The 27,562-nt window shown below is 48.9% G+C and overlaps 1 protein-coding gene and 1 long non-coding RNA gene across 8 annotated transcripts in view; one reads left to right on the top strand and one right to left on the bottom strand.

The window, feature by feature from the left end:
• Positions 1-20,903, top strand: part of LOC116953431 (fibronectin type III domain-containing protein 1-like) — a 77,493-nt gene extending 56,590 nt beyond the window's left edge. For all 4 annotated transcript variants that reach the window (XM_076074959.1, XM_076074960.1, XM_076074958.1 and 1 more), the window contains 6 exons: positions 5,238-5,346; positions 6,373-6,452; positions 7,287-7,316; positions 12,040-12,201; positions 13,519-13,641; positions 16,896-20,903. In XM_076074959.1, coding sequence (XP_075931074.1) covers positions 5,238-5,346; positions 6,373-6,452; positions 7,287-7,316; positions 12,040-12,201; positions 13,519-13,641; positions 16,896-17,005 — 614 coding nt within the window. In that variant the 3' untranslated portion in view covers positions 17,006-20,903. The remainder of the gene's footprint in view (positions 1-5,237; positions 5,347-6,372; positions 6,453-7,286; positions 7,317-12,039; positions 12,202-13,518; positions 13,642-16,895) is intronic.
• The window catches only part of LOC142931260 (uncharacterized), a 101,368-nt gene that overhangs the window by 12,765 nt on the left and 61,041 nt on the right, over positions 1-27,562 (bottom strand). For 2 of the 4 annotated variants that reach the window (XR_012947269.1, XR_012947268.1), the window contains exons 3-4: positions 5,217-5,272; positions 3,523-3,609 (exon numbers count right to left, since the gene is read on the bottom strand). This is a non-coding gene — a long non-coding RNA (uncharacterized LOC142931260). Of the gene's footprint in view, positions 1-1,855; positions 3,610-5,216; positions 5,273-27,562 lie in introns of those variants that run through there. The other 2 variants (XR_012947267.1, XR_012947270.1) reach the window with 1 other exon arrangement.

Here is a 27,562-nt window from a genome sequence, read left to right as displayed (position 1 = left end):
ATCTCTAAAGCTGTTCACCATCACACTCTGCGAATCAACAATCCCTGCCTTCAGGGTTATAACTCACAGGCGGATATCTTCCTATTCCGGGTCAGATATGTATCGAGATGTTTTACGGAGGTGCGTGGTGGAAAAATGTACAAGACCAGTGTGATTTTGCGAAGGATTTCGCCTCTTCATAACAAGTTTTGGGCAAAGCAGCCTCTTTATTTGACAAGTGAGGCGTTGCAACTAAATATGTATTTTGGGTCTCGGTTCGTGAGAGCTTGGATGACAGCATCGATCCCCACTGAGCCAAAATGCCTTTGCATAGTCCACAAAGGCTCGGCTTCGTGGTAATTTATACGGAGCGATGACATCAGCTCGTGTGCGGGAGCTAGGAGGACCGTTGCATTGCTGGACCGTGAGACAGTTTTAGGGGGGCGAGGGGGGGTGGGTCGACGGGGGGGGGGGGGTCATTCTCCAGCAGTGGATAAATGATGGCTGATGATGATTGATGACCACTGCAATCTGCTTGTTGTGGTCAGAACGTCCCCCTTGTTTAATAATGAAAAAAGGCTGCCTGCTCCCCAAATAGTTTTCGCAACGGTCCATATGTCCAGCCGTCCTTATGTGTATTAAAACAAAAAAAAGTTGATACGTTCCACTATTATTCCACCGTCCCACCAGAGGCAAAAGTGCTTTGCAAGGGCCACTAGGAAAATACTTTCTTCATGGCCCCGAACATTAGGGAGTTGGTTGCTTACAGCCGGCTGCCTTCCGGCACCAACGGTGAAGGCAGCGCCAGGCATTCTGAGCAGGGAGGGTGGCTTGGTGAACCGGGAGGGCACAGGGGGAGCGTTCGCGTCGTTGGAGAGGACATTGCGAAGTGTTCACCGCGCATTTATGCGTTTCTCTACATTGAGGACGATGGAGGGACGCCCTGTCTCATCTTGAGCATATGAATTCCAATATATTGATGATTGAGGGACGTATACATGAATGTCTTCTTCTTTGATTCTGTGCCCAGTGTCAGTGTCTTTGGCTCAGACTCACCCGTCGCCCTGTCCGATATTGAGCTCTCTCCTTTGTTTCACCGCGTCAGCCCCTTCCTTCAAGTTGTTAAGCAGCCGATTCATTTTCTGGCCCTTAGCCTCTTTCCTAACATCCTCAATTTTTCCAGAACAGCCTTCATCAAGCTTTCACCTCTGATCATTTTTCCAATTCAGATCTTTCTGGATTACCATCATCATCACACAGCATTATCACATTACAGCATCAGCGTTATCATCGGCATATTTCCTTACAGAACTTCCCTCCGTTTAGCACGGTTAGCTACGTATGGTGCAATGAAGTTCAACATACATTGATTCAAGCTTTCACCTTGGACATCTGTGAAAAAGAGCTTTATAGCTCATCTGATTCCTCCAGTATAAATAAATATTATTATGCTGAATGTATGCCCGATCCACATGTTAACCTGTTTTTGGATCTTCTTAATTAAGGCTTCTCTCTTACCTGCTCGAGGACTTCTTCAGTACTCTCTCTCCATCCATTCAACTCGATTTGCTCAATTCGACCCGAAAAAAAGCCACATCACAAAACCTTGCAGTCTCCCATTCCCAGAGACCAGGTGTCTGCCGCAGACAACACAACGCTGCGTACAACACGACGCTCCATATATCCGGGTCTTCGCGAGAGTGTCTTCTTCTGCTCATTCGTATTATCAGCGGCAGTCAGAGGGCAGACAAAATGTCTCAGAGGTCTGCAGAATCACTCGTTGCTCAGTACACGTGCTCAAGGGATGTTCATTGGATAACAAAAAAAACGGATATCAAACGCTTGGATTTTTTTAACTTGTGTGAATTTTCAAATAATTTTGCCTTACGCAATCGTTGAACATTTATTTGTGATAGCAATAGTGACATTACCACGTTTGGCAGGAAACATGGGCTATGGGACGTGACATTGTTTTTGCATCGAGCTGAAACGAAACACGTTTTTCGGATCTTCCGGCGTGTCAAGAATATGCTCGATTTTCATTTTTTCCGGATTCATCAGAAAAGTTGTAACATCTCCAGCGTGCTCACGAACACACGCACTGACCGCCTCCTGGCTGTTATTGGCAATGTCATGCCAAATAAGAAGAAGAAGAGGAAGAGGAGGAAGAAGAGGAAGAAGAGGAGGAAGAAGAAGAGGAAGAAGAAGAGGAAGAAGAGGAGGAGGAAGAAGAAGAAGAAGAAGAAGAAGAGGAGGAGGAGGAGGAAGAAGAAGAAGAGGCAGAAGAAGAAGAGGAAGAAGAAGAGGAAGAAGAAGAAGAGGAAGAAGAAGAAGAGGAAGAGGAAGAAGAGGAAGAAAAGGAGGAAGAAGAAGAGGAAGAAGAAGAGGAAGAAGAGGAGGAAGAAGAATAGGAGGAGGAAGAAGAAGAGGAAGAAGAAGAGGAAGAAGAAGAGGAAGAAGAGGAGGGAGAAGAGGAAGAAGAAAAGCCACGTGACTCTAGAGGGCGAGATCAAGAAAGGTACAGAAGCGTGCACAGCCACGTGCCGGCGTCCCCAGGATTAATTCCGCCACGTGGAAGTTGCTGAAGGTGCCGAAAATTAGCGCATGACAAATGACTTTGAGCCCACTGAGCAAGTGCTCATTATAACGGAGCGCAGCATTGTAACGCAGTGCTGCATTGCAATTGTCCCTGATTACGAAGACGTTCAATTGAGCCGCCCACACACTGGACATGTGTGGAAAAGAGCTTCACAGCTCATCGGATTCCTCCTGCGCTTCGAAACAAAGATTCTGAATTATAAATCAATCCGTTGTTTCACTCGGAAGCAACAAAAGCAGCCACAATATCGGGGAGACTCCCGCAACGCCGTGAGAAATTTCCTTTAGGGCCACAACCCAACATCCACCTCGAGTGGGGTTCACGCGTGTTTGGAATTAATGTGAGGCAGGGGTGGGGAAACTTTTTTCTGCCAAGGGCCATTTGGATATTTATAACATCATTCGCGGTGCCATACAAAATTATCAACTTACAAATTATCCTGTCATATTTGGTCAAACATTGAATTAACTCGCCCCTAATGCGATGGGCTGGAACTGCTTCTCTTTGGCGAGGCGTGTGATGATGTTAGCCGGTATTGATGATGTTAGCTGGTATTGATGATGTTAGCTGGTATTGATGATGTTAGCTGGTATTGATGATGTTAGCTGGTATTGATGATGTTAGCTGGTATTGATGATGTTAGCTGGTATTGATGATGTTAGCTGGTGTTGATGATGTTAGCTGGTATTTATGATGTTAGCTGGTATTGACGATGTTGCTACTCGCAACTGTTTTTCCAGGTTTGCTCCTAGATTTATTGAATTTCGAGTCCCGCCTGCGGTTGCCTTAGCAGGGACACACCAAATGATTTCGCGGTGCCTCATACGGCCCGCGGGCCGGACGTTCCCCACCCCTGATGTAAGGGCTCGTTCAAACCGCTGCGTTGCTTACAACTACGCGCGTTGGAAAAAGAAAGGATTTCCCCAACAAAAATCTGAGCGCACCGTGTAAGTCGCGTCCCCTGCGAGCGTCCTTGCGAGGGTGGCGATGGCGGCGACGCTCGTTTTCTTCCCAAGCCGGCAACTGGACATCTGTGCAAACAAAATAAAATAACTTTATAGCTCGTAAGATTCCTCCAGTGTAGATACATATTCTGATTCTGATGGATTGAGCACAAGTACTCGCTATGACCTAACCAACCAGCTAGCTGCTAGTACTCGCTATGACCTAACGAACCAGTGAACTACTAGTACCAGCTGTGACCTAACCATATAACTAGCTACTAGTACTAGCTGTCACCTAACCATCCAACAAACCGAAAGAGAAACACATGGATTACAGAATGCGTGCAGGTTAGTAGCATCATTAAAACCGTTGCGATTTTTTGTTTTATTTTGCCAGTTAAGGACCACTGAGCTATATAGCTCTTTTTTCAGAAGCGTCCTGGCTTTAAATGATAGCCCAACGAAGTGGTTTATCACGTGGAAATTTATAGCAGCCAAATACTCTTCAACGCACGTGTCTGAACGTGGAGGGGAAAAAACGGAGGACATGGAGAACACTCCACGCGACTACAGGGAGAGAGAGAGAGAGACACGCAAACAGGCGCAAATATACAGGCGTCAAGGGTCGGGAGTGAACCTACGACCTCCTGTATACCAAGCGAGGCAGTAGAGGAAAGTGAGTGGGGCTTGGACAGGACATGTCATGGCTTGAAAGGGTCGATGGCGAATGGCCAAGCATAGTAACGGAGTGGCAGCCAAGGCATGGAACGCGTCTAATAGCTCGCCCACCGAGGAGATGGGGACAATGAAATCAGTTCGCATGCACGGTGCTGGGTGAATAATTTCTTCAGACGTGGTTTTTTTTGTGTGTTTAGTTGGTCTTCTCCCTGCACCTCCGATTAGCATGGTTGACTACGTACGGTCCGAGAGAAGTTCAACATTTTTACATACATATACATACAGGAAAGACCTTTATCCAGCATCGGATTGACCACGGCCAATTGTAATGATGATGATGGTGGTGATTACTTTGTTTGAAACCAAGAGGAGGCATTGTTTTGCTTAAAAAATATGGGAACATTTCTCAAGCCTGTTTTTTTTTTCAGTCTGCACGTAAACCGTTGGGTTGCACAGGAAGCCAATATGTGACCTTAGTGCAAATAAGAAAAAAACTTTATTTATTGAAACGCAGATGTTTGAGATGGGCCCACAGCAGTCAGGACAGCTGTGACATCACTTTCCTTCGCTGGAAGTCATCAACAAAAGCCACCCGGAATGTTAAAAAAAAACAATTTTATCCAAAAGCGGTGCAGCTGGCAAATAATATTAGAGCAGAAGGCGATGAAATCGGGATTTCACCAATCACATCAAATGCCTGCTCGGGGCATGAAATCATGGCATTAATAATGATTGTTTCATGTTTATTTGTGGAACAACATGAACTTTAATATTCCTGCAAACCACCCACATCACCCTGAGTGTTCCTGATCGCATGAGAGATATCGGAAGCTAAGCTGCACGGGCCCAAACGATCCACAACACTCCATCGATCGCCGCAATTTCACATTGACGATTCGAGAAGCGATTCTGTCCGTGACGTTGCGACGAATGTCAGCGCCTCTGACGGCTGCCCGGAGTCACGTGAAGCCCATGGGGTACGACGACTCAAAGGGGACATTGATGCCGATGCTTACTCGTGCACTTTCTTGCCGCAGGGTATCTCATCCATTCGGCCACGCTGGAGGACATCCTGCAGAACAAGTGGGAGACCAAGTCTGTGGTTGACAAGCACGCGCCCATTGAGAACCTCAAGGCCAACACCAGGCACGGAAAACAACCACGCAGAGACAATAGGGGAATCTCCCCCCACCCAGACCCCTTGTGGCCTTGATAGAAGGGTTGGAGCACCGTCGCCTGTGATCGAGCAACCTATTAAGACCTGAACACACGTGCACGTGCACACAGATACAAAGATCCAGACAGCTGAGGCAAGTGTTGTTTGCGAGCATCAAGGCCAGCATGGTACACACGAGGGAATGGTGTTGGCAGCACAACACCCATCTACCGTTGTCTCCGCAGTACTGACGTTAACACACCTCACCAGGCACTCATTCAACACTTGAGTTGACCGGTGGCGAGAATACACACGGTAAAATTTGTACTTAAAACTTTTCTTTTCATTATTTTTATTATTATTTTTATTCACTTTATTTTTAATTATTCTTTTTCTATCTACGTGACTTTACTGAAAGAACCAAAGAATAATACACACGGTGGCAAGATGTTATCTACTTCGCCTGGTATGCAGGATGTAGTGCGATAAATCCTGGCCCTGACGCCTACATATTTGGAGTTTTCATGTTTCTCACCGTGGTCGCGTGGATTTTTATCCAGGCCCTCCGGTTTTTCCCTCCACATTTAGAATCAACATGCATTTAGAGTATGTGGCTGCTATACATTTATACATACATATAATAATAAGCCACTTCATTGGCCTATCATTTGTGGCCAGGTCACTTCTGAGAAAGAGCTATGTAGCTCAGTGTGCCTTACCTGGTGAAAATAAGAAATAGTTTTTAGTTTAACGCCCAGGACTGTTTCAGATATCACTTTGCACCGCCATAAGCCTCAGCTGGGACTTGAACTCGGGTAACAGGGTTTTGGGGCACAGGGCATCGAGCACCGCAGCCACATCACTTCGTGTGTCTCCCACCTCCTTGCGATGGACCAAGCCACGTCCACAGAGAGGGATGCTGACAGCAGCACGGGAGGAGTGCGACGGGGCCGTTTCATCACCCCGCCGAGACACTGCAGTGCTGCGTCTTAACGTGTCACGCCCATCTCTAACAGGTACTACTTTAAGGTGCAGGTGAAGAACAATCTGGGTGTTGGGCCATCGACCGAGCAGCTCTCCTTCGTCACGGAATCAGGTGAGACGACGTCTCAGCCCAGGGCCTCGATGCACACTGAGCACAGATGATGGCCCATTGGACGTCACAGCACAGGGCCTCGATGCACCCCGAGCACAGATGATGGCCCGTCGTTTTACATGCCAGTGTTTGTAGTGTCAGCCAAAAGCATGGTGGCTATAGCCGCACGGTCTCGAACGTTCGGAGCACGGTAGAGGTGTAATGATCAGTGGAGCAGCACAGTTAGCGTTCGTCCAACTTCCCCATCTCTTGGTAGCCTGGGGATTGGGTCCCCCCCCCCCCTCAGGCCAGTGAGGCCAGTGGCCCCCCGGTGAAGCTGCATGACTCGTGCCTCACAGCAAAATGTGCCTGCGTTCAATTCCTGATTCGGGCCGCCTTTCTGTGTGCAGTGTCCACGTTCACCCCCTTGCCCTGCCATAGTTTTTTTTCCTGCAGTTTCATCAAATCCCTCCTTTAGCTAACGAATCATAACAGTGTAACGGACATTGACCAAACATCCCAACTCAGAAAACAGGACTGGGATTACGAGCGGCAGCGTAAAGCCTACTTACGTGGCCAAGTGCCAGGTTATTATTTTTTTTATTGAAAAGTCAGCCAGGTGCTGTTTAATATTTGCGTAGCATATTCCATGTTGATGTCTCGGGGCAAATATTGGCTGAATGTCCTTGTTTTCTTTCTTTTTTCTGTCTTAATCTGTTGCATATTTGCGCCACATAGTACGTGCATATTTCTTGCATTTCAATTTTCCCAATTTAGATGTCCCAATTGGCAAGAGATGCTCTTCATCTGTGTTGCATTGCCGCATGTATATGGTTTTGTTTTTTGTATTTTCAGAAAATCCCCTTCTTGTGGTGCGGGCACCTGGTAAGTTACCATTTCAATGTCGCTATCAAAACACATATATTGGCTTTACGATAGAATTCGCAGTTTTTTTTGGTTATCATAGCCAGTGTCTAAATGCAACCCCGCATCTCCAGATGGTGTACAAAACGATGAGACATGCATATGGCATGTATTTACGTATATATGTTTTAAAGTAAGTTGTCAGTCACAGGCAGAGGAGGAGAGGCAGTTCTTGAGCCTGGACTTTAACAGGGGCGGGGAGTCAGCAGCATGGACCGCTGAGTGGGGGATAGGGTTTCAGACGTGAATGCAGCAGCAGAGAAGGTGCGACCTCCCATTGAGTAGAGCTTGTCATTACTATAAAACAATAGGTGACCCAAACGAAAATGTACCCTCTTATTAGACTTTGGCATTGCCGTTATGAACTAAATACATGTACACGATCTTTTGTCAATTTCCAAAATCATGCGGGTCATGGAGGAATATTTTACCAAAATCCACTACGCAGGTCAGTGCGGTTGGTGAAGATTGGGAGCATAAACAACGCAGTATAGTACGGTACAATTGTAGATTTTGCTCCATGCCTAATATTGTCGCTGACTTAATGCATCGTCTTCAGCATTTTTACAAAAGTCTTATATAGAAGGGACTCTTATCACCCTGAATGCACTCGATCTTGTGAGATCTTAGTAGCTTAGCAGGTTTAAGCCTGGTTTGTACTTGGATAGGAGATTGCCTGGGATTAGGACCTGTAGGCTTTTGGGCTGCGACATGGCGCAGAGATGGCAAAACCCAAATGAATTCTGTAATCTATATGCGTGGAGATTTAAGTGTTTATTCCCCATGATGTGTGGTTTATATCTGGGTAATCCGGTTTCTTCCCGTACAAAGTCAGACACCCATTAATGGGATTAGCCAACCATCTGCATGTTGTAGAACCCTCCTGAAAAAAAATGTCTTGAGACTCTTTGAGAGTTCCCTGATTAAAACATTTGCATTGTTATTAAACATTATGAATGATTTAGCATTTGGAAACCAGTGAATATTGCACATGAAAATTAAAAACCAGGGCGTCGAATTAATCTCTGTTGCGTCTCAATCAGGGGCAAAGCTTTTGGGTAGCAAATTTTCACTCGACCTTACTTCCTCAGGAAACCCACAATGTGCTGTCCTAAACCCTGAAACTCGAAATAGGCCAGGGCATTGAGGCAGTGCGCCAGGAGAGGCATCAAGCCGAGCCTCGCGTTTTTGCGACGTATTGAACGAGGCATTGGGCGCACATTGAGCACGGTGATTTTTATTATTCAGTCAGCCGTTGTTTTTTTGTTGTTGTTGTCCCGAGACCTCGGTTGCCGCATGACAACAAGAAACTTTGGGGCATTTGTTATTTTTCAAAGTCCGCTCGTCTGCCAGTGGCTTTCGATGATTTAAAAATGGTAATTTCACTCCCGCTCCCACCGCCGCCCTGCCCTCACCTCCTAAGAATAAAAATGAGCTCAACATTTCAAAGATAGGCGAATGCACATCCCCCTGGGAGATAATGAAAAAACCCTGCCAATGTTTCTCAGTAAAGAAAGCTTCTTTTGTGAAAGGGCGTGCATTTTTAGGATTAAACGATTTATCGCGCGTGTTATAGGGGGGAGGGACGTTTCAGTGGATGAACTTGGTTGATGGTGTGCTAGCATCCGTATCTACTACTTATACAGAGTATTTATATAAAAATAATAATAAAGCGGTTTTCAGTTTTTTTTTACGGTTGAAAGGAATCATTTCTTCTGGCCACGAGTGACATTTAAACGCGCTTGGGCCCGCGTGTGTGTGTGTGTGTAGATTCTGGGTCGAATTAGACGAATGCGTGTTTAGGATGGTACGCTCTGTGTATTTAGTGAGCGCTTGTGATTAGCGCTTAGCGCTAAGCACCGCCGCTTTATGAGCCCCGTGGGTCTGAGTTCGAATACCCGCTCACAGCCGACACCCACCGACGAACATCTAAACGAGTCCTGGGCCTCCTGAAAGGTTGATTCGGCCATAAATATGCGTCTGAGCATCAGCACAGGGGAGACAAAGGCGGTGCGGCCCATTTGGCCTCACCGCCGCCCTTGCGTATCGTGCCGTGTCCCGAATAGGCGCTCGCTAACAGCACCCGCCCCCAGCGGCGTTGCAAACAACGGGCGTTGGATGTCTTCGTTCGTGTGACGCTGCTAGGATGTTGCGGCTGGACCTCGTGCCTCAACTGTGACAGCTGGGGTAGTGTGTGCAATAGGAACGGTAATGGGACTGTCGCTCAGGATGCATTCCCCTGCTCTGTGAGCTCAGCTCTTCATGCGCCACGCCACTCCGTTCTCTCCGCAACGCCAAACTGCCAATGGCGAAACAGCGCCGGGGGGGGGGGGGGGGACATCAAAACACGATGCAGTGATTTATTAATATTTTTTTGGAGGAAGCAAGAACGATGTTTAGGTGTTTTTTTTAAGCTCAAGGTGACACTCCATTGAGGTTAAGATTATTATTGTTTTTACTTGCAGCCCTTTGTCAATCCACTGCTGGATGAATGTCTCGCCACACTGATACGGTTTTATATATGATGAAAGGTGGAGTGGTGGTGCTGTGGCTAGCGCACTGCACTTCGGGATGCTGGTTACCCCGAGTTCAATTCCCGGCCACGGATAACATCAGTAACGAGTAATATCTGACCCAGTCCTGGAAATCTCCCTTCGCTAAATCATGCTGACTCGTGTGGTGAAGTATGGCCAAACAACTCCCGTGACTGACGTGGCATATTAAGGCATTCTTTCAGCCGTGGATTGACTGTGAATTATTATAAATGTTAATTTATAACAGGTCTAGGGCAATACTCGCTATTCTGATAGAGTATTCTCACCCTCTGTGGCAATGGACCGTCATAAGCAATCTATCTGGCCGTATAGAATCCTGACAACTATCAAATCAGCGCGCACATCATCGGCCGGGCACAGGCATTTATTGGAATATCTATTGCTATATTCGATTTATTTTATTTGCATTGACACTTCACTTAAGTGGTGCATGCGCCAAGCAGAGCGCAGTTAGGACACCGTGTGTGTGTGTGTGGGGAGCGGTAGTGTAGTGGTCAGCGCTGCGCTGCACTACGAACCCGGCGACCCGAGGCCGATTCACGCTCGCGGCCAACACCGGTGACGATTATCTAAACTGGTCTTGGGCCTCTCCTAGGTCGACTCAGCCTCAAATGAGTACCTGGTGCGATGTGTCAACATCGCCACTGGGGAGACAAAGGCGGCCGGGCGTGGTGTTGGCCACCCACCCCCTCGTGTGCCGTGCCGGCCTTCATAGGTGCTCGCCAACAGCACTTGCCCCAACAATCTGTTAAGGCTATACGGGGGATCTTTGGCTTTGTCTTTGTCATTGTTCACCTACACAAGCAAGTGAAGCCCACAGTCAAATACAGACCTCCCACAAGTCGCACTCCGAGGTGCACCCGCTTCTCGGGCGCACCTCGCACGCAGGCAATGGAATTTGATTTCAGACCCGAGTGTAAAAAATCCAATTTTGAATACAACCACGAAGATCCCCCCTTGTAGCCCGGATAGACCTTTGGGGCAAGTGCTGTTTAGCGAGCAACTATGAAGGCCGGCATGGCACACGAGGGGGTGGGTGGCCAACACCACGCCCGGCCGCCTTTGTCTCCCCTGTGGCGATGTTTGCACACCGCCACCAGGTACTGATTTGAGGCTGAGTCGACGTAGGCGAGGCCCAGGACTGATTCAGATAATAATCACTGGTTGTTAGCCGTAAGCGGGAATCGAATTCGTGTCACTGGGTTTGTAGCGCAGCGCGCTAACCACTGCACTACACACACACACGGAAACGGCGCTGCATATATAAACGTATCAACTCGTGACATTGCTCCAACTCCCCTACCAATTTGATATGAAAAATATATATATTTCTGAGCCTCTGCAGGCATACACAAGTATGGTTTCAATTGCCTCTTTGTGTGTAGAGGTCGTAGGTCACCTCTGCCACAAAGTGCCGCCTCTGCGCTTATGTATGTTAAAATAAACACGTGAACCCACCCAATATCAACAGGTGATTATGTTCTTGTTGATTTTCAATCGAGTTATTCCTTTTTACTGGACCAATAATACCAAAACATTAATCTGCGCGGTTATTAAAGACGACACACCATCGTCAAATAGTCCACGAGCAGAAAAATGGTTGGAAATTGCTGCTCAAACGCATGCTTGTTCATGTGTGCATATACACGCGTATGCATGCGTGTGAGCGGTAGTGTGGTAGTTAGTGCGCTGCGCTACGAACCCGGCGGGCCGAGTACGATTCCCGCTCACGATTATTTGAACCGGTGCTTGGCCTCCCTTAGGTCGACTCAGCCTCAAATTAGTACCTGGTGCGGTGTGTAAACATCATGGTGTTGGCCACCCACCCCCTTGTGTGCTGTGCCGGCCTTTATAGGTGCTCGCTAACAGCACTTGCCCCAACAGTCTGCGCAGGCTAAACGGGGGGTCTTTGCCTTTGTGTGTGCCTATGTCCATTCAGCTTGAAATGGTTTGGTGTGTAAATATCATCAATGGTGAGGCAAGGGGCACCCAGGCGTGGTGCTGACCACTCACCAACCACGTGTGCACGTGCCAGCCTAAATAGGTGCTCGCCAACGGCACTTGGCCCCGACGATCTGTTGAAGGCTATGCGGGGGATCTTTGCCTTTGTTTCCTTTTTCCGCGCGAAGGTGGGGAGCCCATCTGGGTCCCCTTCTCGTTCCGCTACCACGCGATCGACACGGAGTGCAAAGGCCGCCAGTACGTCAAGCGCACGCGCTACAGAAAGTTCGTTGGCGTCATCCTCTGCAATTCCCTGCGCTACAAAATCTTCCTGAGCGACTCGCTCACCGGTAGGCACTGTTTCGCCTGAAGTTGCTTCCTCATGCCACGGTGGCGAGATGTTAACTACCTCGCCTGGTATGCAGGAGGTCGCGGGTTTCGATCCCGACCCTGACGCCTGCTGCTGCTGTATATTCAGAGTTTGCTGTGTCTCTCTCCCCCGTGGTCGCGTGGATATTTCTCCGGGTACTCCGTTTTTTTCCCCCCGCCACATTAAGAATGAACATGCGTTCGGAGTATTTGTTACCCGGGTCCTCCGAGTTTTGCCCTCCACATTTGGAAACCGCGTGTGTTTGGAGAATTTGGCGGCTTATAAATGTTCCGCGCGATGAGCCGCTTCATGGAGCTATCATTTGTGGCCAGGCCGCATCTGAAAAAGAGCTGTATATAGCTCAGTGAGCCTTACCAGGTAAAATAAAAAAAATAGTTTTTAGTTTCATGCCACTGCTGCTAGAGAGAGAGAGATCTCCCGAGAGCCACTCTAAATCCGTGGCGAGTGCATGAATGTGCGTGTATGGTTGAACTTCTTTTTCACCCTACGTAGCCAACCGTCCTGATCGGAGGCGCGGTGGAACAGTGATGTCTGAGCCAGTCCTGGCCCTTCCTCCTTCACCAACCGACACACACTCGAGAGAGAGAGCCGCTGTGTAGAGGGTTACTTTGGCCTACTCTTCCACGCCGGGCGGATGTCGTGGAAGATGGCAGTAACCACACTTCGCTGCAACAACCAAAGCGACCTGCCGGACAGCTGACTGGGGCGTACCCATTCATACCGCTGGGCGGGCAGAGGGGTTCAGGATTCTCGCGCCATTGTTTCGTCTGCCGCGCCGGGATAAACAAACCGAAGCTAATGAGGGGCCGTCCATAAATGACGTCACGCACCTGGGGGGGGGGGGTCAGACATTTGTGACGATGTGTGACGAGGGGGGGGGGTGAGAAATGTGACGTCACATCAAAATGCGCAACTTTAAATAAATATAGACAACACGTTCTACTTAATTAAATTGACTTTTTAATAAATGTTTTCTCCGACAACATCAGAGTGCAGCGCCACATTAAATACGCACTACAATGACAATAGTTTAAAGCGATTTGAAGCATATATATTTTTGGGGGGGGGGGGGCAGAGCTCTGTGACGTCATATTTGAGGGGGGGTCTGACTTTTTGTGACGCCGTGTGACGAAGGGAGGGGAGGGGGGGGGAATCAAAAATCGTCCCAAATCGCGTGACGTCATTTATGGACTGCCCCTGACCTCCGCAATGGAAAGTCCCGTGCACTGACGTTTGTTGGCCAGGGACCCACTCAGCCAGTGCTGTGCCTGTCCAGGAATGTACTACGGGATCGGAGATGAGGATGGAAAAGGGGAGGACCACTGCCAGTTCGTGGATTCGTATCTGGAGGGCAAGACTGGGCCGCGTCCCCCAGCCGATACGCTGTCCATCATACCCGGTACGGGACACTGCGCGCGCAGACGCGCGTACACACGTGTGCACGTGTGTGCGTGTGCACATGTCCACAGCAAAGGCAAAGTTCCCCCGTGTAGCCTGAGCAGACTGTTGGAGCAACTTCTGTTAGGGAGCATCTATGAAAGACCAACATGGCACACACGAGGTTGTGGTGTGGCTAACACCACGCCCGGCCGCCTTCATGTTCCCATTTAAGGCTGTATCAATCTAGGGTACAGACACACGCACAGCCATGTGTGTGAACGCATCAACATATGTATGCACGTACGTACATACATGCACATACATGCACGTACGTACATACATACGTACATACATACTGTACATACACACACACGAATACACATGCATGAGTACACATACGTACACACATATGGACTCACACACGTACGCACATGTACAGACACTCCGATATAGGTAGGCAATTATCACAAAAATATACAAAGGCCACTCACATAGCGTTTAGCACACCGGTGGTGCAAGTGCTATCAGTGAGCTCCCCTCAAGGACAGAATGCTACACGAGGGGGTAGGAGGCCAGCACTACGTCCGACTGTTTTTTGTCTCCCCAGTAGCGATGCTTACACACCATACCAGGTACTCATTTGAGGCTGAGTCGACGTAGGGGAGGCCCAGGACCTGTTCAGATAACCGTTGCTCGTGAGCGGCAATGGAACTCACGTAGCACGCTAACCGCTCCCCAAAGGTGTACAGACACACACACTTACAGTATGCATGTACACAGGTACATACGCACATCAACATTTGCACGCACACACGTATGCACATTGTTCTAAAGTCAACGGCACTTGTAGCATTGTTTGTGATGACCTTTTGACTTTACCTTTTTATCATCACCAACATCAACCAACATCATCATCATCATCTTTACAATCATTACAGATGACAAATATGAACGCTTCATTTTATTTTACGACACACTTATTTTGTGGAGTCCCGAAAGGATTCTTTGGCTGGCAAAGTGCCGGTGCTTATTTATAAGTGCAGGATGTCGAGGGTTAATTGTTTGACACAGGAACAATAAAACTCTCGGTTCGTAAGGGCAGCCGTTCCCATGCGGAGACTGAAACAAATAAAGTTGGGACCGCGGCTGTCGGTCGCGAAACAGCTCGGGAGAAAATTCACGAAGCTCTCTGCGAGTAATTTACAGCGCCTCCTTTTTCCTTCACTTCGGCAACCACAAATATTGTTTTTGCCCCACGACAGTCCTCGCAGCGATTAACGCCGATATTAAGAATACGTATATGCGCATAATTTTTGGTAGGACTGCCCGCGGGCTAATTTTAAGATGCAACAAATCACGCTGGCCTTACACGCGCACACGAATATTTATCCGCGAAATTAAAAAAAACACAACCTTTGCAATTGTGTTTTTCGCACAACGCAGGGAATCGTTTGCTCCGTGGGAATTCACGGCCCCCCGTTGTTCGTCCACCATGCCCGCGGCGCCCTGGGCCAATGCGCATTGACGGACGGCCGCTCGATGTTATCTACATTGCAGAACCTTCCGTGCGACCCCTTTGATGCCCGGACGCGAAGAATTCGTGTCGCGCTCACCAGATTTATGCCCGAATCTCCGCCATATGTTCGCATGCAGATCCCCCACCGCCATCCTTCTGTCTCTCTCTCTCTCTTCCCTCCCTCTCGCTCCTTCCTTAAAAAAAAAATTCTCCCTGGTTTTTGTTTTGCACTCGTTGGGTTGGCCGCGGAAGGGCGGGGAAGAAGGGAGTGAGGCTGGAGAGAATAACGCCGTTACCTCGATTGAGATTTACATCGGCCGTAAAAAACCTACAGCTAACAGTCCCAATGCAGCATCAACAACAATAAACACTCGGATACAGACGGCGCGACAAGACTGTAAAACAGTCGGGCTACGTTGCGGGCCCGTTGGAAACGATCGTCACGTTATTTTTTTTATTGACTTTTCGTGCGCCGCTGCGTAAAAAAAAAAGATTACGTGCAAGTGTACTACGAACATGCGCGCGCGCGTCTGTATGTCGGTGATTATTTTTCAGTTGGCGAGTCATTAAACGTGCTTGTCTTTTTTCTTGTACTGATCATTTTGGATTATGTTTACTTCAATGAATATTTGTTTTTTTATTTTTACTTAAAAATATATATTTTACATTTCATTTTTTATGTATATTTTTTTTTACTTCAATGATTCTTCAATGATTCTTACTTCAATGATGCTTGATTCAATGATTCTTGTGGCTGATTTTCTACAATAGGAAGGCGGCAGCGTGCACTCATTCATCTGTGAGGCAGGCCAAGTTTAAGCTCCCTCTCTCCCTCTCTCTCTCTCTGTTCTCTGCGTCCCATATCCGTGAGTTGGACCCCGTTGCCACATTCCTCGGCGCTATCTCGAGGCCTCCTGTCCCCTGGGGCCCTGCACGAAAATAGGCCACATTCATGGTCAACTTAATAAACGATGGATCTCCATCACAGCTGATGAGATTGGTTGTGTCCAAGAAACGAAACTATGAAAACTAAAATTGTATTTTTTTATTTTACCAAGTAAGGCACCCTGAGCTATACTGTATAGCTTTTTCATATGCAACCTGGCCACAAATGATAGTCGAACGAAGTGGCTTTTCTTGTGGAAATGTATAGCAGCCAAATACTCTAAACGCACGTTTTTTAAAAATGTGGAGGCAAAAACCGGAGACCCCGGAGAAAATTCCACACGACCACGGTGAGAGAGATATGCAAACTCCAGATATACAACAGGCGTCAGGGTCAGGATAAATCCTACGACCTCCTGTATACCAGGTGAGGTAGTTAACATCTCGTCAGCGTGGCGCCCAAGATAATTTCTTAAGGCCGTGGTTCTCAAAGTTTTTTGTATGACGGCCTCCCTAATCAAGACCACTGGTCCCCACGACCAGTACCCCTTCCACCTGGGCCTTACCCCCTCACTGGGTTACTACGGCCACAATACAAAGACGCCACACAGCCACACCTCTGGCCAACGCGGTCTAAGCGAGGCATTGGTTACCATGTTGCGTACCGAGTGTGTCTTGTCGCCGCGATGTGGTGACGATGTTCCCCGTGCTCATTTTGAAATTTCTCCCGCACGGTATCCCTGCCCTACCGAAAGCTCTTCAGGTTTGTGAGCCACGGGTTGAGGACGTCCGGATTTATTGTTCCAAGTCGTGCGATTCGTTGACTCTCCCTCTCTCTCTTTCTCTCTCCGTTGCGCTCATCCTCGCCGCAGGTTACTACAGGAGGTACAGGCAGCAGCCCGTGGAGTTTGGGCAGATCGGCGCCGGGAGGTATTACGTCGGGTGGTACGAGTGCGGCGTTCCAGTCCCGGGCAACTTCTAGAAACGCCCCCCCCATCCCCACCGCCGCCCCCCAACACACACTTACACTGAGCAGGAAACGAGCAGCCCCAGCAGCAGTGGTGAAGCAATGCTCCACGTAGACCCGCAAAGCGATCTCATGCACGAGTATTTTTTGTAACGTTTTCAAAATTCCTACTTTCGTTACGTGGCACTTGCGTATGCGTTCTCACGCTCGTGCTGTCTGGCCCTTCGGGTGGGTTGTCGGGATCGTACCGCGCGCTGTTCGGCACGGTGCCCGACGTTTCGCTTACAGTGCTCCGGGAGCCTCTTCCAGTTTCGTTGAGTTCCTGAAGAAGCCGGCGGAGCAGAACGTCTCACATCGTGCCCCGAGCAACGCGCGGCACAAGCCCAAAAAAGCCCGTTCGGAGAGTCGTTCTTTTCCCACCGCACCCCCCCCCCCTCCCATCGAGGTGCTCGTGGTGGAGCTGTAGCGCACGAGGAGTTATATAACTGCGCGCCAAGTAAAAAAAAAAGAAATCTACACCGCCGCCGTTGCCCGAGCGCCCGTTGTCTGGAATTGTTTACTAAACACGTGTTGGATCGCTTGGTGAGCTCATCTGGGTCATCACGCGAGTCCTAGAAGTCGGCGTGAACCTCGCAGAGTAACTGACAGACCGGTGCACCACCCCCTTCCCCCGACACACCACGGAATGCACGACTCCGCGCATGGTCACGTGGCTCCTGGGTAAAAAAAAACAGACTTTATATATAAAACGAAGCGAATCGTAAAAAATAAAAGATCAGCGATGTGTTTGGAAACTCTCCAGGTAGCCGCTGGTCTTGTGAGAGACGACGTGAGGTCGTGTGCCACTCACCACTCGTCTGCACGCACGCAGACACACACACACTCACACACATCCCCTCTATAACTCATTCCCGTTCAGATTGTTGGGGCAAGTGCTATTTGTGGGCACCTATTAAGACTGACATTACATGAGGGGAGGTGTAGCCAGTCTCACGCCCGACCGTATGTCGTTGTATACACACACAACTCGTTAGGTAGTCAATTAAGGCTGAGTCGACCTAGGGGAGGCCCATGGCCGGTGCAGATATTGTCAGCGATCTTGGCTGTGAGTGGGAATCGGATTCGTAGCACAATGCGCTCACTCGACGCTGCGCCACCTGAAAAAACAGAGATAAAGATCCCCCGTATAGCCTTAACATACTGTTAGGGCAAGTGCTGTTCGCGAGCATCTATAAAGGCTGGCACCGCACACGAGGGGGTGGGTGGCCAACACCACCCACGCCCAGTCGCCTTTGTCGCCCTGGCGACGATGGTCACACATCGCACCAGGTGCTCATTTGAGCCTGAGTCGACCTTGGGGAGATCCAGGACCGGTTCAGATAATCGTCACTGGTCGTTGGCCGTGAGCGGGAATCGAACCCGGGTCGCCAGGTTCGTAGCGCAGCGCGCTAACAGCTACACTACCGTTCCCCACACTCCCCAACTCACGCACAAACGTACACACATGTGCGTACACACACACACACGCATGCACGCACACACACACTTGCACAAAGCCTCAAAACCACGTGGGCGTCAGGTGACCATTTGGCTACTGGCAACCAACATCCACGCCATGTCTGATTGTGGAGCTGTTCTTTGGGGTCTTTCGGTAAAGTCACGTAGATATAGTTCAAATAAAATAACAAAAAAAACTGACGTTTCGATCGCAACACAAGCGGTCGTCATCAGGAAAAAGGGGGTGAGCTTTTAAAAGCAAACTGTTTATAAAGGTTTGAAATGGGCGTAGCCCAAATGTCAGCAGCATGGGCGGGGCAGCTAATGTTAATGTAGGTGGTTGGCAATCGACCACGACGGTGGTTGGTTTTCCACCAATCAAAGGGCTGGCAGGTAAAAATTTGCATGTTAATGTAAGATCGGTGAGCGGCCTCCACGGTGAGCGCGCTGAGGTGGCTATGTTAATGTGAGAGATACGCGTGTTAATGGGAGATCGCAGAGCTGCAAACTCCAGAGCTGCAACCACTAGGTAGTTTTTTTGGTCTTTTCTTTGAACTTATCTGTGTAATTTTACCGGAAGACCCAAAGAAAATGAATTCCTGCAGTCACGAAAGCTTTAAGTCAAGATTGTGGAGCTGTTGTCAATGACAGAGGTCATTCTGGCATGCGACTGCCCTGCATACATTTAATTACGTGCAGGGGCATGATTTGCGCCGGACGCTGGCGATATGATTAAAGCGCGAGCTACATTATAGTCAGTCACTCGGCAGCATCTGGCTTCCCCTACTCCGACACCTAGAGCGAATTGTCTCCGACCTCATTTGGAACGTTGGGAATATGATCATTATGGCATGCAAACGTGTCAAGCCTTGTGTATATAAAGGTCTAAGCCATTCACTACGAAGACATCACCTATGTTATATTATAATTTATCTTGTCCGTTTGCTTTTGTAATTAGGACTCCTACGGACGGTTAAGATGTTATTATGGAAATAAATAACGAGCTATAGTTACAGATTTAGAGTTTATCGCATTACTGAAATGAATATCTATCAACATGTGTATTTTATTTTTGCTTCACAAGGCTCTATTTAATGGCTCATTTTAAGTGCTAAAAACAGACGTTTTTAGGTTCATAACAAATACTGTACAACACAATTATACCTTCAGCAGCTGTTTTAAAAACAAAAATGCACTAAATTTCGACACGGCTTTTGAAAGAAAACACACTTGAACGTTCGGTCTGTTCTACTCGGATTTAATCGCTTTGATCGCCGCGGCGAAGTGAGCACACAAAACACAGACCCAATTAAAATAAGCTATTGCCACGCGGTACATAGTTACATCGCTGCGTTGTTATGATAAATGGGCCCCGCGCAGTGCCAACACTTACTTGGGTCGGTACAAACTCTCTTCCGCGCGTTGTTACTTTTTTCTGTATCGATAGAGGCTCGAGGCACACGGCGGGATCACTTTTCTGAAAATCGTCGTACCGGAGAGATTTTCCCCCAGTCTCCCATCCGTTTTCCCCACGTCGTGGGTCACCAACCCATCCCCCCACTCCCCTCCACATTCTGGAGGTGCAGGACACCAGCGCAGTGGTTGTTTCCCAGTGGCACGTGCGACACACTGGTCAAGTAACAGCGATGACTTCGCAGGCCCCCAGTTAACTACCGCTGGGTGCCCGAAGCGGAATTTTGAAAAAAAAATTGGGACGAGGTGGATGGGGCCCACAACAGAAGAGACATTAACAAGAGATAGAATGTGTTTAGTTTGTTGTCCTTCCCCTGCACCTCCGATCACAGTCGCACGGTTGGCCACGTACGGTGTGAAAGATGTTCAGCATACACACACGCATACAGATGAGACGGAGATGCAGTGGAATGACAGAGAAGAGGACAAGAGACAAAATACGACGTTAGGGCATGATAGGGACGAGATACATCAATGAGCGCATTAACGCTAATTACCTTGTCATGTTCATTTGGATTTTGAGCAGATATTTGGGTGACTGACCGATGCTTCGTTTCACGAGTTTGTGGCCCGCTCAGCTGTTTTGGGGACGCCCCAGGGCTTTTGGCCGATGCCCCGCGGCCACCACCGACCCACCACTACTTGTGTGGGGCACGGCGCGGGAGAGTGGCGCAGACCATGGTGCTATTAAACACAGTCGTACGCTGTGCAAATCCGCAGGTGGATAGTTCATCAACCTCACGATTGTTGCTATTGATATTAATATTGTTGCTGATATTTTTTTTGTGTGTGGGGCGGGCAATCATAACTAGAAGGTTTACGTGGGTTTCGTTTTGCTTCTTTAAGGGAAAAAATGGACTGGATAGCATTCAAAATAGCCATTGCAGTGTGATGTTACCTGTGTGGAATAATAATAATAATAAAAGATTTTCAAATGTTTTAACGTCGTTTATTTTGTGTGTCTGGTCACACAGCCGATTCACGCTGACTTCACGACTCAGGAGCCAAATCAATGCACGCACGGGGCAGGATTCAACACACGTGTAGTGTCAGTGATTCGGAAACGAGGTTTGTAGGAGGCACCTTCTTTATTTGGTAACATTCACGGTCGCTGTCTTGACACTCTCCACAGTCGCTTAGCCTGTACACAACACTAACCGTCTAACACTGACGGCGCTGACTGAGACAGCCAGCAACAATCTGGCAGCGCAATATCTAGCGAAGACGTTTAGCGACGACGGCAACGAGATGACAACGAGACGAGTCCACTCCCAGAACCGGCAGTCTCGAGCCACAGCTCTCGACTCCTTTAATGCTACCAGCGTGGCCTGGCTCCGCCCTGACCGCGCCTTCCTTGTCGAACCCACTGGCAGGTTCCAGTTGCCTCTAGATGGGATCCTCCGTGACCCTTGCCCTAGTTCCTCGGCCCTGCCAACACGCCGCGCACACCCTCGCCGGCGTGTGTGCTGTCTGTCCACCACAGTCGCCGCTGCCGTCCACCAGCCGGCGCTATTACACTACACACGTACAGCCCCGGCGTTCATGGGACGCTGCCACAGTGGTGCGCAACGGTGGGTTGCCAGTTCAATTCCATCACCCGGCGAGGAAGTCGAAACAACGGAGCGGGTTTCCTAAATCCCCCCCCCCCCGTCGATCGGCAGGCTACGTGTGGTGGGGTAAAGTGTGGGTACTCACACCTCTTCCAAGTTGCCTGGCCAGTGACCAAGGGTAAGACAAAGCAGCTACTAGATGGGAGCTCTCTCGGGCCCCCTCTGGTGGACGTCCTTCTGCCAGCAGCGGCGTGAGCGAAGCATTGCAGGGCCGCGCCTTTGTACAATGACTTTTGAATGTGGCGGGAATGGGGGTGGGAAATGTTGGAAAATATTTTCGATTCAGCGGTGATGTTGGCTCATTGCGGGGCCGAAGTAGACATTCTATTTGGGGGCGGGGACACATTTTTAATTTGTAAAATCTTCGGCTAAATAGCCTCCCGAGGGGTTCTCTCAAGCTCCCTCTCGTCGAGGCCCCTCCACCATTAGAGACATGAGCATACTTCACCACAGTGGTCAGGCTGGTTGGTGATAGTGCCCAGGACCAGTTCAGATATTACTCGCCACTTTATGATAGTCTCGGCCTGGAATCGACCTCAGGCCTCCCGGGGTTCACAGTGAAGTGTGCTAACCACTGCGCGCCACCACTCCAGATGTAATTTAGACGCTGTAATCGAACATTGTTGTAGAGTTTGTACAGATGGGCACAACTACAGCCACTGCGCTAGCCAGTCACTGATCACACTTGTCACACGTGCTAAGCAAGGGAGGCCATGTTACTGGTAATGAATAGCTGTGGAGAAAATAGGTCACGTTAGAATATATAGGGCAGGGGTAGTTTTACACTCGTTCAGAAGGAAATATGACAGATTGGATTGATTTATTTTGCCAATACGAGGCTTGCTCCATGCGGATCTCTTTGATGTCAGCTCTGCTGGCGCTGAGTGTGCAATGATTAGGCTATGGATGCTGTGCCGGTTTTGGGGATGTGAAGGCAGCCAGGGAAGGGAGCTGAGTCTCGTCGCGATAGAAGTGGGTATCGGGAACGGTACAGGTTGTTTCCGAAGCCGTCAAACCTATTCCAGTCCACTGACGAATGTCGGTCAATGGGGGTTGTTTGACCATACTTCACCACGCTGGGTGAGTGCGGATTGGTGGGTGAAAGAGGTAGGAGGGAGGGATTCACTCGCCACTGATGTTAGCCGTGGCCGGGACTCGAAGTTGCACACATTGTGGGCTAGCTTTGGCAAGGAATCAATTCGCAGAGCTTCATCATGAGCGGAATTTATTTCACCAACATTTCCACCGCTGCAGTGGGAAACATGGGAGCACACTGCAGAGAGAGAGCAACACAAATATGCACTACTAACATACAATGCCAATATAGAATACAGATATACTATTCAACATAGGCGACACGACATAAATAATACACAACACAAATACACTGCAAATACAGCAAACGATGCAAATAATACAAATTCACAATTCGTGTACACAACGCAAACGCACAATTCAATTCAGTGCACAATACACAATGTTAGTACGAAATTAAAATACACAACACGAATACACAAGACAAATACACAATGCAAATATACAATACGGTACAAATATAAGTTTGGATTTGTAAAGCGTCTAAGCGTGACCGTATCTTTTAGACACAATATAAGGGGCCGTCCATAAATGACGTCACGCGATTTTGGAAGATTTTTTACCCCGCCCCCCCCACTCGTCACACGGCGTCAAAAGAAGTCAGACCCCCCCCCCTCAAATGTGACGTCACAAAGCTCTGTCCCCCCCCCCCCCCCCCGCTTTAAACTATTGTCATTGTAGTGCGTATATAATGTGCCGCTGCACTCTGATGTTGTAGGAGAAAACATTTATTTAAAAGTCTATTTAATTCATTAGAACGTGTTGTCTATATTTATTTAAAGTTGCGCATATTGATGTGACGTCACATTTCTCAAACCCCCCCCCCCACCTCGTCACGCATCGTCACAAATGTCTGACCCCCCCCCCCAGACGCGTGACGTCATTTATGGACGGCCCCTAAGAATAAAGTAGAAAAACTAACGGATACTATGATTACGAGTTCATAGTCTATATACCACTTATCGTTTGCTCAATGACAACCACAACGTTGGCCCAACGCTGCATGTTTACTGGGTACACAGGAGCACGGCAAAATAACCATCAGGGCCCGCAAGACACGAAGGAGGCCCTCGCACAGAAGTAGAATAATCGCAAAGGAGGGTGCGTGTGCGGATGCACGTGTGTACGTTGAACTTCTTTCGCGCCGTACGTAGCCAACCGCGCTAATCGGAGGTGCGGGGGAAGGACAACAAATTAAACGGGAAAAGCAGTTCAGGAGAAATGCATTTGCCAATCCAAATCATTTACAAGTGCTTAGCTACAGCGACTTTCCTAACGTCGAAGAGCGTTTCCAGACGGGCCGCAGAAGCGCGTCGGGAAAAGCGTCGCGCGTTGCGGCCACCGTCTTCATTCACCGGCCAGGGAAAGAGCCGCCGCCGCCGCCGCCGCCGCCGCTGCGAGGACATGACCCGCGTCAGCCAATAAAACTCGGAACGTGGCCTCGGACGTGTCTAAGAGAACCGCGCACCGACCGACCGGGAGCTGCTCGGGTCAGAGGTCGCGCTCGCGAGCCCTCACGATCGCTCTCCGGGCCCCCCTCTCCCCCCGTCACGCTTGCGCCCCCCTTTTCACTTGCGCCCCCCCCCCCTTTTCACTTGCGCGCACGCCTCGCTGCGATCTCAGCATTTCGGCAACATCTGTTTTCACTTTGTCCCACCACCCCCCCCCCCTGGCCCACCACTCCCTCCCCCTAAAATAAAATAAAAGGGAGTAGTCTAAATTAGATTATTGATCTTTGTTCAGAAAGGGAAGACGAAAAAATAATAATCATAACAAAGTGGAATTTACAGAGGAGCGGAGTGGGCGAATGAGCGGGATCGCCGCTCTTGCGCGTACAAAGTTCGCTCTCGTATCACCCCGTGCTCGCTCACCGCCGCATGACAACAAAACGCACCGTGAGCTGTTTCGATTGCCATTCGCTTTATTTCTTTTTTTGCCTGCCGGGTCCGAATTTCGTCTCGGAATGCGCGTTAGAGCTGTTGCTCGTTTCGACGTCAATCCGAATCACCGTCAAAGTATTTGCCACCCCTTCAACGCGGTCACCCGCGATGTGAATGATCTCGTCGGAGGTCGCGAGCTAAGCAGAGATTTTTGGGCCCTGGATAATGCTCAGGTGGGTGACCACCACGCATGTAAAACACCCTCTAAATTAGATGCAAAACAACTTAATATATAGAAGACGGGAGAGCTTGGGCAATTAACCTTTTTTTTTAAATTCTCACCAGGGAAGTGCCACTGGAGCTATGTAGCTCTTTTTCAGAAGCGACCTGGCCACAAATGACAGCTCAAAGGAGTGGCTTGCCATGTGGACATTTATAGCAGCCAGATATTCTAAGTGCACGTTGATTCTAAATGTGGAGGGGAAAAACCCGGAGGACCCAGGGGAAAATCCACGCGACCACGGGGAGAGAGACACGCAAGCTCCTAATATACAGGCGTGAATGTCGGGATCAAACTCGCGACCTCCTGCATACCAGGTGAGGTAGTTAACATCTCGCCACCGTGGCGACCGGCTCACTGCTGCCCTCCAAGATTTTCCGTGTTATCTCAGCTACTGTGAGCTTTAATTTGCACAAAGGGCAGCGCTAAATAAAACCAATTATTACACAATAGGTGTTTGAGGATGCTGCTGGGCTGCATGATGTGTAGCAAGAGGGCAACGCAGCAGAATTCACGCTTGTACTCTACTTCTATGCTCCCATGTCAGCGTTACTTATTTATGTCTAAGGCCCTCGCCTTCACAACAACCTCCGCGCTGACCGGCAACGGCGAAGTGTGGTCAAATAACCACCCACGACCCGCACCACGTGGGGGAGGGAGGCCTTCATCTAGCAGTGGATTAGCAAAAGAGCTGTAGAGGCCGTGTAAACGTACCCCGTCCAGCTTTCGACTGACATCCAATAATTGTTGCTGCAACCTCGTTAAATTTGACTCCGAGGCAAAGCACAGAACGACCTCCTCCCCCCCGCCACTCAAATGCTAAAATAATAGCGAGGGGAAATTATAAGTCAGGGCAACATGATGTTTTGAAAGCCTCCACAAGTCTTCCACCGTTCTCATTGCACCGTTTATTTAAAATCTTGCAATACGCCTCGACGTAAAATATGGAGCAATCACTTCACTCGCAAGCATTCAATCAGCTGCTGAGAAGAAGACGAAGAAGAAGAAGAAGAGGAAGAAGAAGCAGAAGAATAAGAGGAAGAAGAAGGGCCATCAGAAACGTCGGTGGGGTTGTCTATGCACGGTGAAGGCAAAAGGCGCAGCCCTGCAATTGCTTGACTCACACCACTGCGGGTGGAAGGGGCCTACACGAGAGCAAGCTCCAGCGAGCCCTTTCTAGAGGACGTGAAGCCCCTCTAAGGGAGAGAGTATCCAGCCAACTTGTAGGAGGCCGGAGTATCCACACTTTACCCCACCACGTGGGACCCTGTCGATCGATTAACTTGTAGTGGTACCCGTTTATACTGCGGGGTAGACAGAGGTGGTGAGAATTCAAAATAAACCTGCACAATTGTTTCATCTGCTACGCTGGGTAATCCAGAGGTCGTCAAACCGACGACCTCTGGATTACAAGTCTCAGTGTCCTCACAGTTACACCACTGTGGCAGCATCCCCATATACAGCCAAATCAATCTGTGTATATATTAAAACAAACAAAAAAGCATGTAGAATTTCAATGCATATTGTCGCGTGGACAGAGGTTGGGGAAATTTGAGAAACTCGCATTGTTGTTTTAAGGGGAAGATGGAATTGAATCGGCGACCTCTGGATTGCAAATCCAGTGTGCTAACCATTACACCAAGCTTACACGACCTCCTCGTTCTGTAAATTAATCACAATGTATATTTTGTTACCATGTGCTTCAGCTTTGGTCTGCACACAGGACCCACAAGGCATGCATGCGCTGGCACTTGCAAAAAGCAGAATCCAGACGTGTGTGGTTCTGTGCGCTTTGAGTTCTTCCCCAGAAATCGACATTCCACAGCTCAGCCACATCTACAGGAATCACACGCAGAAGAATTCAAGCTGCCCGACAAAATGTGAAGCCAGACTCGGCCTGCTTTTGTTTTCAATTGTGAATATTTGGAAGGAGGGACAGATGTAAATTGTGTCATATACAATTTCATCATCGTAAATCCACTGCTGCGTGATACTGTAGGCCTCGCCAAGGGGACGCGGTCGCTCGCATTCCTGCGATGCAAACATCCGTTGAGCATCCTCACAAGAGCCGCGTTCATCACTCCATCTACCCCTCTGGACGTATTTTCTGGGAACGTGTTCCGATCCTTTGCTGCCACCGTCATTAAGCCTCCCAGGACAGGTGTCACGGCCAAGCCCACTTACCTCTCTTTACGGAGTGAACCGAAGCTAAGCTGGCTTCGGGTCTGGCTTTGTAGGTGTGGGATTGTTAGGTGGCGAGGTGGGTGGCGGTGCTGAGTGTGACCCCCCCCCCCCTACCCATGTGGGTTGCTGGGTTTTTTCTCCGGGTTCTCTTTGCTTCCTGCCACACGAAACTCTCATTGCATTAAATTGGTCCAACAACCCAGTCAGAGGCAGATCTCGTAACTTCTAAGGGTGTTGTGGGGGGGGGGGGGGTGTCCCAAAATGTCAAGCTTTTTCAAATTAGGACCGACATTAATAGAAAAATATATTCCACGTATTTTCTTTGCCAAATATCAATGAAATGCCAATTTTCGGGAGCGATTGCACCCATCGCTCCCCTCCTGCATCCCGGTTAAACAATTGACGTCATCGTGGTCATTAAACCTACATGAATGAGTTACTTTCTCAATTCAACGGAGGTCACTCGCATTCTCGATGCACAAAACAAAGTAACCTGGTGGTTACTTTGTTGAGCGGCGGTGGCTCCTGTTTCCCCACCTCGGAGCTCGTTCTC

This window comes from Petromyzon marinus, chromosome 51, assembly GCF_048934315.1.
Source record: "Petromyzon marinus isolate PM22_M1 ecotype Great Lakes invasive population chromosome 51, UKy_Petmar_22M1.pri1.0, whole genome shotgun sequence".
NCBI lineage: Eukaryota > Metazoa > Chordata > Hyperoartia > Petromyzontiformes > Petromyzontidae > Petromyzon > Petromyzon marinus.
The sequence above is the reverse complement of the archived record's forward strand: the minus strand, read 5'-3'. Positions and strand labels throughout refer to the sequence as shown.